The following is a 14,626-nucleotide window of genomic DNA, read 5'->3' on the forward strand; positions in this document are numbered from 1 at the left end:
TGAGGTTCACATCAAAGGAATGATTTCAACGAGCCCAGACTCTGGCATCTTCCCATACACAGAAAAGATCTAAATTCCTTAACTTGAGATATCTGGTTTTCTTTCATTAACAATAATCTTTTAACGTCCCCCGACTACTTGCTCTTTGTTGCAAAACTCCTAATTTATCCTGGCTCCTCCCCTCGCCTCCTCAAAGCAGTTTCTCAGAGTTATCTGAAACACTGTCTCCCGGGCTGCAGTGCTCATTTTGCCCCAAATAAAACTTACCTCGTAACTCTCACCTTGTGCAATTTTTTAAGTCAACACTATCCAAATAAGTTTGGTAATCAAGCTCTCAAAATCACCGTTCTGAGGTACAATCTAGAGCCTGATACAATTTTCACATGGTAAATGTTTCTCAGATAAATTGAAAACAGTTAATTTTTATTTCCTATTTCACAGTTACTGAAGCTAAAGGGAAAAAAATTATTTTTCTTAAATGAGAAGTTACAAAAATGATATTTCAACAAATTAGTAGAAACTAAATATGGACATCTCAGCTTTAAAAAAATATTTGGTGTTGAATTTTACTCTTTTGACTAGATACAATTCAATTGATACACCTTCCTAGGTACAATATTAAATAAACCTGCATGGTCACTCTTTGGAACTGCTGTCAGTTTCTGCTATTAAAATACATGTATTCTCCGTTCTATTCCTTAAGACTCTGTAGTTATCTCTGGTTAGCTAACTTATTTATGCCAAGGTGCTAAATGAATCATCCCTTACCTTTCCCCATGGTGACTGCATTAAAAAGAAACAAGTGAAAATTTGTGTATCTAAGTGTGTGCCCACACACATGCACTCACACACCCACACCCACACCCACACCCACACACACGACAATAGAAGGGTCTTTCAGTGGCCCATATCTCAAGTTATACTACACAGACTAGTATCTTCTTCACAAATTTAAGGTGACCTCTGACACACAATGGAAATGAAACTGTAATTATTATATCCTATTTTAGCCTATTTTAACCTTCTCAATTCCACATCTCTACCAGAAAGAGAAATAAATAAAGGAAAGAGGGCCTAAAACATTTGGCTTTTACTGAAGTTGCAGTGAAGAAACAGAATGACTGGCGAAGAAAAGGGAAAAAACTGAGTAAGAAAAGAAAGAAGTAAAATAATAGACAAATAGAATTAATCATTAGTAATTTGCCCCTATTTCAAACAGCATTACCAATTTTTAATAAGTATGTATTTAATCAATATACTACATACCTGTAAGACTGCATCCTCACTAATAGGCATCATCTGATTTTTATTCAGTTGCTCTTGTGGATCCTCTCTGAGTTTGAATCCAAGTTGAATCTCTGGAGTGCCTAGAATGAAATATAATCATAAATCATTTGCAATAGTTTTATTGCTCTGCTTTAACAACGACCCAAGGATTTTATAGACACTGCAAAATGTCATTAAAAATCATCTTGTACGGGACTTCCCTGGTGGTGCAGTGGTTAAAAATCCGCCTGCAAATGCAGGGGACACAGGTTTGAGCCCTGGTCTGGGAGGATCCCACATGCCGCAGAGCAACTAAGCCCGTGCACCACAACTACTGAGCCTGTGCTCCAGAGCTCGCATGCCACAACTACTGAAGCCCGCACGCCTAGAGACCGTGCTCTGCAACAAGAGAAGCCATGACAAAGAGAAGCTTGCGCACCACAAGAGTAGCCCTTGCTAGCCGCAACTAGAGAAAGTCTGCGCACAGAAACAGAGACCCAAGGCAGCCAAAAATAAATAATAAATAAATTTAAAAAATCATTTTGTAAATCATAATTTCCTAACTGCCACTTTTATGTGTCAAGGTTTTTAAATTTAAGAAGAAACGTATACACAATGCTGAATGAAATAATACTTGATATTTCTTTGTCCCAGGATGAATGAATGCAAAGGATATATAAAGAAAATTGTACAGACTTAAACCCTGCTAGAAAGAACACTTTCTTTTTTCATTTTAAGTCATTTTTTAAAACTCATAATGCTAATATATTATTCAAGAAGAGTCAGAATTTTCAAGATGGCAAATTTAGCCCATATTTAACTTTTCTTCCCTTCCGAGTTCCCAAAAAGAATCCAAAGAAATTAGTTTAAAAAAAAAATCTGAAGCAGCAATGGGAAAAAGGAAATATAAAATAAAAAATATATATAAAATAAAAAATATAGAAGATGGGAATGGATTAGAGGGAAACCAAACCCTGGTTAGCAGCTTGTCACTCATCATAGGAAAAGGAGGGGCTCCCTCAGAAGTAACCAGTGTATGGAATTCTTCCATCAGAATCCCAGAAAACCACCTAGCTCAGAGTAAATCCCACAGACAAAATATGAAGGAGGGTAAGCTGGAAGCTCACAGTGGCTGAAGTCTCATACTATTTGTACCAAAGAGCTTGCTGTTTGTACCAAAGAAGCTTAGGATGTATGCTGCAAGCCAACTACTCTGTGTAGGAGAATATGTTCCCTCCAAGATATGGAAATGTATTAAAATCTAAGGCTGATAAAATAATGTAGTGATGGCACAGAAGTAGAAATAATAAAATATATCAGTGAAACAAAACAAAAAGTGGGAAACAGACCTATAATATATTTGGGAATTTAATATATAACAATAATGGTATTTTAAACAGTGGCAACAAGATGACATTCAATAAATAATACTGGGGCAATTAGTTAATCATTTGAAAAACATGAAGTTAGAGACCTACCCTACCTACCCTCCATATGCTAAATTATTCTAAAAATATTAAAGACATAAAAGTAAAAACAATAAATATAATAAATGGAAAAAAGATAAAGAAAATATTTTTATGGTCTTGAGATAGGTAAAATATTTCTAAGTTTGAAAAAAGAAACCTTGAAAGAAGAGACTGACAGATTTTATTATATAAAAATTTTTAATCTCTGTACTACAAAACATATCATGAATAACATTAAATAATAACTAGGAAACTGGATAAAACTATTTACAACGTACATACAACAAAGTTTTGCTATCTTTAATATATAAAATGCTCTTATAAATTAACAATAAAATGAGAATACGAGACATTAAGGCAATTCACACACACAAAAAACTATAAATGGTCAATATTAAAACATGCCTAGCCTTGGTATTCTTCAAAAATGCAAATTAAAATAATCAGATATGTTTTATTTACCAGTTTGGCAAAGATTGCATATGTCCTGTGTTGGATCTAGAGGGAAAAAGTCATCTATTTTAGGGGGCAATATATGTCAAGGTCTGACATATGCTCATCCTTTAAAGCAAATCTAACTTTAGCTAGTTACTCTAAGGAAATAATCAGAAAAGTAGGCAAAGATATAATACTGAGAAACATCAAACATAATCAAATCATTAAATGGTACACTCATACAATGGAATAAAAGCAGCAATTTAACAGGCTGAGGTAGATCAATATAACAAAGAAATAATACATGTAGTACAATACTAATTATGAAAAAAGATATATATATTGGTATGCAAAAGTCTGGAAAGAAACACAAATACTAAACACTGCCAATTGTTGGGAGTGGAATTACAAGGAAGAGAAGGGGATGGGATCTTTCACTTTCTGCATTATATAATTTTACATTTAAAAAATATTTTATACTTTTAAAAATTGGCAAAAATAATTAAGGTCTATCCATTTGGGGAAGCGAAGGGAAGGGAAGGGAAAAAACTTGGTTGGAATATTGAAACAGATCTCTAACTTCTTCCTAGTGTCATTTTATATATCATAAGAACACATTCTGGAGACCAATATTACACACTATCCCTTCCAATTACATGTAGGAAAAACTACTCCAAGAAGAAGCTGTAATTTGCCGCTGGGGTATCAGGTGAGAGGAAGTACAGTGAAGACTTTGTGAACTACAGTGGGCTTGAACTACGCAGGTCCACTTAAACAAGGATTTTTTTTTTCATAGACATATATTTGGCCCTCCATATCCATGGATATGGCGTCCACAGATTCCACCAACCGCAGACCATATCGTGTACTATGCTTACAATCTGCAGCTGGTGGAATCTGTGGATGTGCAATCCACAGATAGGGAGGGCCAACTATGGGACTTGAGAATCTGAGGATCTGGGTGTATACAGGGGTTCCTGGAATCAATCCTCCATCGATACCAAGGGACAAGTGTATACACACAAGAAGATTTTCATGATGTTTAGGAGATTTTCCTTCCATTCTACACCTATTTCCAGACATCCTCCAATAAAAAATGGCTCACAGGAAGAAATCATAAAAGGAAATAACCTACAATTTGAACAGCTACTGCAGAATTGATCTTTTTGAACTGTAACAATTAGTGATAGATTTTTCCAGAAGTGCTTAAATTGATCTAGAAGTGGACTTAGGAGGTTTGGAGAATTTGTAAGTGAAAGGCTCTTTTTAAAAATATATATACCAAGGATATTTGTACCTTAATTTTAGTCAGAAAGAATCAGACTGATTATTATAAAGTATTATTTACTTTTGCAAATAGGAAAGTTCAGGGTTAAGCAGGAAATTCTGGGGTGGAGAATTGCTATTCGAGTGCCACTTCCACAACTCAGTAGCCCTCTCTAAGAGTCTTAAACATCTTCCAGAAGTTACAATCCCCATTGCTATCCTTATAAAATAACAGATTTTAAGGTCTATTACAGATGCCTGTAAGAAACTAACTCCGTGTAAAGAGTTAAAGAATAAGACTAAATATAAAAGGAGAAGTTAATGGAATAATAATACTTGGAAAATTAAAGGAACTACTTAGAGAAAAGAATTATTTCTCACCTTTGCATGTTCTACTTATATCAGGATGGAGACTGAACTCAGATCTAAGAGATGTGTCTTCCTTAAAAATCAACCTTTCAAACATAAGAAAAGAAGGTACAGATGTTATGATGTTTCCTAAACAAAGACTAACAAATCAACTGTCATCTTTTAGAAAATTTTTTCCAGCTTTATCGAGATATAATTGACATACAACATTGTGCAAGTTTAAGGTGTATAATATGATGATATATTGCATAAACTGCAAAATGATTTAGTGGATAAACTTTTAACATGGTTCAATGTAAACTACTCATAAAAATTATAATTAATTTGTTAAAATTCTTAGTTATACCACTATTAATATTCTATATCAAAATTTTTTTTCCAGAAATGTAGCCTTTAATTTAAAACTTATCCAAGATGAAAAATAAAGACATATGCATGTGGTCATGTTCATTTTAATAAATATTCTGCTATTTTTATATATTTTGGAGTAAGGGACAAATATCAATATAGTTTTTGAACAGAAGTGAAATGAGATTATTTGAAGGACCAGTGCTGTTGGGTTTTTTCCTTCACCTTTCTCTATACCACAGAGAATTTCAGATTAAAATCCCAGGGTTAAATCTGAGTGTATATTTTCAGAACATACAATTACAGAACTTTAACTTTTGGATTCACTTCTTACTATGCTCTTGGCAGCACCAAGGTAAAGAGAGAAGACAGTCCTTATTCTCAAGAAGCTTCAAATCTGGTGAGGGATACAAATAGCAATGATATAGCACAGTGAGTATGCTACTAGGCAGACCTAAGTATTTATTTCTTCTGCTTAAAAAACCTTTACAGAATGAAAAAACAGGCAAAGGACTTGAATAGACATTTCTCCAAAGAGAATATACAAATAGTCAGTAAGTACATGAAAAGATGCTCAACAACACTAAACATTAGGGAAATGTAAATCAAAACCACAATGAGGTACCACTTCACACCAACCAAAAAACAGAAAATAACAAGTGTGGCAAGGATATAGAGAAACTGAAATTCTTGTACTTTCTACTGGAAATGTAAAATGGTACAGCCACTGTGAAAAAGTTTCGTGGTTCCTCAAAAATTAGACATAGAACTACCATTTCATCCATTAATTCCATTTCTGGGTATGTACACAAAATAACTGAAAGCAGGGACCTAACTTGTACACCCATGTTCATAGAAACATTATTCACAATAGCTAAAAGGTGGAATTGACAAGTATCCATCGACAGATGAGTGGATAAACAAAATGTGTACAGACATACAGTGGAATATTTTTCAGCCTTAAAAAGGAAGGAACTACTGATACATGCTACAACATGGATAGACCTTAGAGACATCATACTAAGTGAAATAAGCCAGACACAAAAGAACAAAAATGGTATAATTCCATTTACATGAGGTATCTAGAGGAGTCAGATTCATAGAAAGTAGAATGGTAGTTGCCAGAGGCTGAAGGCATGAAAGAATGAGGAGCTCTTATTTAAAGGGTACACAGAGTGTCAGCCTGGGAAGATGAAAAAATTCTGGAGATAACTAGTAGTGATGGTTGTACAACAATGTGAATATACTTAATGCTATTGAATTATACACTTAAAAATGGTTAAAATGCTAAATTCTATGTTATATATATCTTACCACAATAAAAAAAAATGTTTTAAAATTTTGCCAGAATCCAAGAATGTAACAATGTACTAAGGCATAAATATATGATTTGGAACTAGGGGTGTTTTGGTTTATTTACTTATTCATTTTGCTTTTTACTTTTTTTATGGAAAATTACAAACATAAACAAGTAATAGAGACAATAGTATACTCATCGTCTAGGTGCAACAATTATCAGTACACAGCCAATCTTGCGTCCTCTATGATCCCTCTGCCATCCTCTCTACCCTCTGCGAGTCTCCCACTGGATTATTTTTAAAGCAAATCCTAGACATCTTATTCCACTTCATCTGGAAATATTTCAGTATTCAACTTTAAAAGATAAGGGCTCTTCAAACGTAACCGTAATAATCACACCTTTAAAAACACAGCCAAAATTTCATACCTAAAAGGAAGTCAATAACTCCTTAATATTATTAAATTTACAGTCTCTAGTAAGCAGCCTCTATAATGGCTCCCGGTATTTATGCCCTTGTATATGGTACTTATCCTTCAGTACGGACTGGATCCAGTGACTCTTCTAATAAACAAAATACAGCAAATAGGTTGAGATGTTCCTTCTGAGATTAGGTTACAAAAAGATAGTGGCTTCCATCTTACTCTCTTAATTCTCTTGCTTCTTCCCTCTCATGGAAGCCAGCTTGCCATGTTGTGAAAGCCATTTGCAGAAGCCTATGTAGCAAGAAACTAAGGGAGGCCCCCAGTCAACAGTCAGAGAGGAATTAGGGACTCAGTTCAATAGCCAGAGACGGAACTGAATCTTACAGCCACCATTTGGGAAGAAGATCTTTCTCATGAAGCCTTGAGATAAATGCAGCTTTCTGAGTCCTTGAAGCTGATGATCCAGTTAAGCCACTCCTAGATTTCTGAACCACAGAAACTACACAGTATGTGTATTGTTTTAAGATGCTAGTAAGTTTTGGAGTAAGCTGTTACACAGCAATGTAAACTAATAAACAGATTGTAGTCAGATTTCCCTGTCTCTTTTTACAGTTGTTTTGCTCATATCAGGCTCCAAACAAGATGCACACATTGCATTTGGTTGTATGTCTCTTAAGTCTCTTTTAAAATCTATAAGTTATCCCCTTCCCTGCCCCTTACAATTTATTTGTTGAAGAAATTGAGTTGTTTTTCCTATAGAGTTTCCCACATTTTGGATTTGAAGACTGCATGTCATTTAACATGTTCCTCTGTCCTGTATATTTCCTGTAAACTGGTTATTATATATAGAGGTTTGATCTGATTCGAGTTCAGTCTGGGGAGGCACTGTGTGTACTTCCTACAGGAGATAACAAAGAATGTGCTGAGAAAGGCAGTCTTGTGCATACAGTCTTTCAACCCCTGCTAGGCCTTGGGTCTGGAACACCTTCTTACTAAAAGATAGACTCCTCCCAGCCTGTACTAGACTTACCACCTTATATGGGAATCCCTTTCCCTGTTTAGACTCAGTGTGTACTCCTTCGTTCTGTTTAAACATGTGTGTCATATGGTACCTGGCCAACCCCACTGCTCTGTCTATCCTCTGTTGGGAGAGAATGAAGTCCTTCGTTCTGTGGCACAAGAGGGGTGTGGGCAGACCAATGGCCCTGCATCAGCTGCAGAGAGTGACTGCTGGCCACGGGGGACTGATGCCCACTACTGAAGCTAATCTTGCTCTGTCTCTTCTCTTCTCTCCATTTAACAGTTTTAAGAATAGTACTTGGCACCATTCTGTTTTAATCAGTGGAAGAGCCCCTATTTGCCATATATCCTGACCAAAAATGTTGCTTTCTTTAGCTAATTTAATGTGATTATTAATTCTTTGTCTCCTTGTATTTTGCTATTTTTCCCTTCTGCAACTGTATCCTTTAAAACAGGTATTTTCCATCTAGACAATTCACATGAAAATAGTGCTAGCCTATCTTAAGGGAAAGAATTAACACTCATCTTGCAGGGTAATTATGTTCAATTAGCCTTTTACTATATGCATTTATAATGTTCAGAGGACATGATTTGACCTGAACATATACCTAAATCCAGGTAATAATGAACTATCTTATAAGGTGGTTCTGTTTAAATGTATTGAACAGGATTAGTTTGCAGTATATCCCTTAATGTTATTGAGCAGTTCACATTTACGGGACGCTGGGACAGAAATTAATGATTGGTAAAAGGTTCCCAGGGCACATATAAGAAAAATGAATCCTGCCTCTTAGTAAACAAATCACAAGCAAACAAAACCTCACTAATCAGCAAGTTAAATTCTTACAGATTAGTAGCAACACTTACCAAGCCAAAAAAGGGACTGGATGCATTTTACAGTTTCAAGAGGGCTAGGACCAAGTCCAGGTCCTCAGAGTACTTTTCTGGCACAGTTAACACCTGGCATCCTCATTCTTTGAAAGCCTTGCTTTATCTAATCCCAGTGGTCATCAAACCTCTTCTCAGATCTTAGCAAAAGCACCTTAATAGCTGCAACATTTAAGGATTATTTATGTATAACATTTTGCCTGTTGGGGGTCTCTGCTCTACTAGGACCTGTGCTCCTCATTCCAGTCAAAGTAGAGAGCTTGTGCATGAAAAACAGAATAAACTGCATGTAAGTAAGCAAAGAAGATGGGTGGGAGGGAAGCAATGGTATTCAGCTCCAGCAATGCTTAGACTTTGTATTTCCATACCAATAAAAAGAAAACTAATTTTTAACCTTGAGCTATGAGATCTGAAAGAATGATGTTTCTATGGCACTGCAGAGAAGCATTTAAAAATGAATTAGGGGGAAAAAAAAGATTGGTCAGTCAAGATAGAGTAAGCCATCTATAGCCTAGTTCTCCACTCATTACAACTAAAAACTCTGGTAGATGGGACTTCCCTGGTGACGCAGGGGTTAAGACTCCATGCTCCCAATGCAGGGGGCCCAGGTTTGATCCCTAGTCAGGGAACTAGATCCCACATGCATGCCACAACTAAGAGTTCGCATGCCACAACTAAGGAGCCAGTGAGCTTCAACTAAGGAGCCCACCTGCCACTAAGGAGCTCACCTGCCACAACTAAGGAGCCCATGTGCCACAAACAAGGAGCCCGTGAGCCGCAACTAGAGGAGCCTGCCTGCTGCAACTAAGACCCAGTGCTACCAAATAAATAAATAAATATTAAAAAAAAAAGAAGACAGTGCCATCTATAAAAAAAATAAAAATAAAAACTCTGGTAGAATTTTTTTTTAACAGCTACCTGAGCAATCTGAAAAGTAAATAATAGCAGGTAAACTGGGGACTGAAATTGAAATCTAAATAACAACTCTGGAGTAGGTGAGTCTCATGGTTTGCTTGGTTTTTTTGTTTTGTTTTTTGCTCTTTTTTTCTTTTTCTTGTCTCCAGCTTTGATCCTAGGCCTAAACCTAGAAGTGTACAGTGGACACAGACAGCAAAAACTCCAGAAGAAACCTCTCCTACCTTTATCCAGAGAACTAGGGAAAGGGATCCCTGAATGCCGGAAGGTGTGGGGGGAATGTGCCTGAGTTTTCTTGTTTTCTCTCTTTAGCTTCAGAGCTATACTGCTACCAATCATGGTAGCTTGGGCACTTAAAACTTAAGAGAAAACCTGTCTCTCTCCTACTAGAGGAACCATACTCCCAAGAGTATGAAAAGAACCTCTTTTATTTTCTTCTCTTTTTCTTTCACTTTGCCCTGAAGGTGGCCCCAACTGCAGGGAACTACTCTACAGCAAGAAGGCTAACACTGAAAGAAATCCATCTTTCTGGTCAAACAAATCAACATGTGGGCATGGGGAGGGAAGGGTGCATGAGAATCCTGGAGAAAAGAGAGCAGGAAGGGGAATCACCTACTTCTGTATATGATCCAACATAAGTGTGAGGCTCAACCCTGAGCTGTCCACATGCAGAGCAGATTCAGAAAAGTGTAACAAAGGCTTAGAGAACTGAACTATGATATTAACTACTGTCCAAATTCCAGATTAATCCCTGAGTGGTACATGAGTCAGACAGACTCAAACAGTAAAGTAAAGGCTTTACTCAAATAGTAAAGGCTTTGAAAATTGGACTGATGTAACCACCACCCACAGAAGGCAAAACAGAACATGCAGTCAGAACCTAATCAGATTGACTGCCTGTTAAAACAAACAAAAATCAACTCCCTCTAGAGGATTTTAACAGGAACAAGTGTCCAAAACATAACATTCAAAATATACAGGATATAATCCAGAATTACTCAATGTGCAAAGAAAAGGAAAATCTGACTAATTCTTGAGAGAAAAAATAACAGATGCCAATGCCCCAACCTCCCAAGCCCAGATGCTGGAATTACAAGACAAAGACCTTAAAGCAGCTATTATAATAATTCTCTATTACATAAAGGTGAACATTTATCAATGGATGAAAACAATGAAGTTCTCAGCAGAGAAATAAAAACTGTAAAAGAGAATCTGATGGAAATTTTAGGAGATTTAATTATAATATCTAAAATTAAAAATTCACTGGATGGTCTCAACAACAGAATGGAGATGAGACAGGAAAAACTAAGTGAATCTTAAGATAAAGCAATAGAAATTATACAGTCTGAAGAACTAAGAGAGAAAAAAATAAAAAAAAATTAATAGAGCCTCAAGGATCTGGAGACTATCAAAAGGTCTACCATTCATGTCATTTAAAACCCCAGAAAGAGGGCTTCCCTGGTGGTGCAGTGGTTGAGAGTCCACCTGCCGATGCAGGGGATGCTGGTTCGTGCCCCGGTCTGGGAAGATCCCACATGCTGCAGAGCAGCTGGGCCCGTGAGCCATGGTCGCTGAGCCTGTGCGTCCGGAGCCTGTGCTCCACAATGGGAGAGGCTACAACAGTGAGAGGCCCGAGTACCACAAAAAAACAAACAACAACAACAATAAAAACCCCAGAAACAGGATAAAAAGATCGGTACATAAAAATATATATGAAGATATCATGACAGAAAACTTCCGAAGTTTGGTGAAAGATATGTTTACAGATTCGAGAAGCAGTGAACCCCAAACAGGAAAAACACAAATAATATCATTACCAGAAACATCATAATCAAACTGCTGAAAATGAAAGACAGTGAGGGAAATGAAAGCAGACAGATTAAAAAAGATGATATATCACACAAATGGAAATAGTGATTTAAATGGGGAGGGAGGGGCTTGACCACAAGGGACAGGGCAGCCCGAAGGAGTTTTTTTTGTTTTTTTGGCATAACAGAACTGTTCCGGATCTTGAGTGTAGTGGTTGTTATAAGACTCCAGGTACCAGTCAAAATGGTCCCTGTACACCAATAAGAGCAAGTATTACTGTTTCTGTATATAAAAGAGCCAAAAATCTGGATATCATCCTTTACTGCTGCCCTGCCCTCATCCTCCATATCTCATCAATCACCATCTGCAGCTAAATTTACTTTCTAAAGGCTTCTCAGATTTGTCCTTTTCCCTCTATTCCCACTGTTTCTGCCTAGTTGAGCTCTCATCATCCCAGTCTGTTACTACTTTGATCCCAAAGCTAACCCCTATAGCCTTGCTTTGCAAAAGGTGATCCTCGATCTAATAGTACCAACTTTAACCTGGACGCTTGCTAGAAATGCAGAATCTCAAACCCCAGCCTAGAACTCCTGAGTTGGAATCCACCTTGTAACAGGATTCTGAAGTGATTTATAAGAAATTCATAACTTTCATTAAAATTTGCAAAGCCCAGGCTTCCCTGGTGGCGCAGTGGTTGAGAGTCCGCCTCCTGATGCAGGGGACACGGGTTCGAGTCCCGGTCCGGGAAGATCCCACATGCCGCGGAGCGGCTGGGCCCGTGAGCCATGGCCTCTGAGCCTGCGCGTCCGGAGCCTGTGCTCCGCAACGGGAGAGGCCACAGCAGTGAGAGGCCCGCGTACCGCAAAAAAAAAAAAAAAAAAAATTTGCAAAGCCCTAGTCTAGGGCATGCCTGAGTGAATGAAAATCTGATTATGCTGCTCCTCCACTTAACATCTTACAAGTTCCCTACCAGGACACACACAGGCTATAAGAGGCCTCACGTGACCTTACTGTACCTTTCTCTCCAGACTCATCTTTCACTACACCCATCTCCCCATTTAACACTTCAGTAACACCCAACTGATTGCACATTCCAACACACATAACACAATGCTATGTCCCACCACTACACCTTTACCCATGCATGCAACTGCATGAAAACCTCCTTGGCCTGAAAACCTCCTCTCCTTCATCTGACAAATTCCGACCCAGCTTCAAGACTCTACCCAGAAGTCAACCCTGGCAAACTCTGATGACCACCTAGGTTGAGGTAAGCATCCCTCTGGGCTCCTAAACCAGCCTGGGCATCCTTCCTACCCTGACTTCCCACATTACATTGAAATCATCTGTTTACGTCTTTCCTGGCCTGTAGGTTTCTCAGAGTCAGTGGCCTCATCTCTTTTATCTTCTCCCTGTGTCCAGCACTGGGAACTAGATATGTTTTGATGAACGGAACTACCATCTTCCCTTGATTCTTATAAAACTATTCGTTTCCAGTTTGGTAGTAACCATTTCCCCCGTCACACATTCTCTTCCTGAGAGAAAGTATACTAACCGTCTCCTGGACCTGAGCTACGAGTCGCTGCAAGCAAAACGCACTTGAGGAGTTTAGACCCAAGACTGTTTTGCCTACGCAAAAAAAGCCCCAGGCTAAGAAAGAAGGCTTTTTAAAAATGTCAGAAAGCCACCTGCTATAGAGCTCATTCGGTCCTAAGTTGGGGAAGGGCTGGGGGGCAGTTGCGGTCTTTATATACGAAATTCGGAGCTCAGGCCTAGCTGCCCCATGAGGCCCTACTCCCGCCCGCACGCAGACGTTCGGCTGGTAACAATTTCTCCTCAACCCTCAGAGGGCCACCCGCCGCCAGAACCCAGGCCCAACGGCGGTCACCTTCTCCAGGGCAACTCCTCTTCTTCCTGGTCGCTCTCCGTCACCGATGCCTCGATCACCGTTTCATCACTGTCCCAGGCTGGGGCCTGGGCACCTTCCTCCATCTCCGCCTCACACTCCAAGTCTTTTTTATCCTCTTTCTCTAACTCCTCCATTCCCCCAAAAAATAAAAAATAAAAATAAAAAAATTTTTAATTTGCTCTGAGGGCCAGGAGAAATTGTAAATTCAGAACAAAACTGGTGGCGGGAGCCCGGTGGGCCACGCGAGCACACACCGCGGGGTCGGAGGGCGTCGTGGGGAAAGCGGGCCAGCGCGGAGGCCTGACCCCACGCCGCCGGCAGGGGAAGCCGCGCGCCGCTCGTCTGACCCTCGCGCCGTACGTCGACCCGTCACCCCCGCTCCCGTGGCCGGAAGTGGCCCGAAGTGGCCGGGCGCGCGCCCGCGGGCCCCGGGTTTCCCGGCGGTCTGGGGCGTGGCCGGCTACCATACCCGCCTTCCGCACTTTTGCTTTGTGGCTGGGCGGTGGCGCGGGGGGGGGGGGTTTAGAGCTGCGGCCGCGGGGATCGGAAAGGAAGCGTTGCACCGGACAGACTGGAGGCCGAGCCCGCCTAACGCTATACCGGCAGCGAGGGAGAGCTGGGTCACGTGCCGTGCAGCTCATTTCGGGCTTGTGAGACGCAGACCCGGAAAGAACTGTCAGCTCTGCTAGACTTTTCTGAAGCCAGAATGTGGTCTTAGCCCCGAAGAGTGTTTTTGAGTCCTTCAAGTGCTGCCTTTCTCCTTAATCCCTTTGACATCCCTTCCCCAAGAGTCCCCCTGAGGTAAGCAAAACAAAAATGTTAATCAGAAGTTTTTAGATGATCCAACTGGTTTGTTTTATATTTCTGTTTTTTCCTCAACTCTTTGGTTATGCTAGAATACAGATTGTGTTGGAAAGGCAGGTTAAATGCCTTGTATTTTCCCTTTATTACTTTTTATAATAATATTGGTGCCTAGCAGCCTCCCACAGTAACCAATTATTATTTTTAAATGAAATGACTACATTCTTATATATTTGATTTCAGTCTCTTTGCAAGTTTTTAATTCAGACTCATTCGAAACAAAGCCAAGTGAGCTCCACCTCCCAAGTGAGAGGAAGATTCCAATAAGACACACCCTTTCTGCATAGCAAGTTTTTAGTACTCACTTCGGAATCTACAGGGTCCAAGCACATATTGGGTCTTTAATGGT

General features: G+C 39.2%; 1 protein-coding gene across 1 annotated transcript in view; it reads right to left on the reverse strand.

The window, feature by feature from the left end:
* The window catches only part of ANKRD31 (ankyrin repeat domain 31), a gene marked incomplete at its 5' end in the record, with an annotated part of 130,763 nt that extends 117,213 nt beyond the window's left edge, over positions 1-13,550 (reverse strand). Inside the window, 3 exons of the mRNA XM_082651880.1 lie at positions 1,267-1,367; positions 4,818-4,891; positions 13,396-13,550. Of these exons, the coding sequence (XP_082508006.1) occupies positions 1,267-1,367; positions 4,818-4,891; positions 13,396-13,550 (330 nt within the window). The remainder of the gene's footprint in view (positions 1-1,266; positions 1,368-4,817; positions 4,892-13,395) is intronic.
* Between the last annotated feature and the right edge of the window lie 1,076 nt (positions 13,551-14,626).

Source organism: Grampus griseus, assembly GCF_964374135.1.
Source record: "Grampus griseus genome assembly, chromosome: 3".
Lineage (NCBI taxonomy): Eukaryota > Metazoa > Chordata > Mammalia > Artiodactyla > Delphinidae > Grampus > Grampus griseus.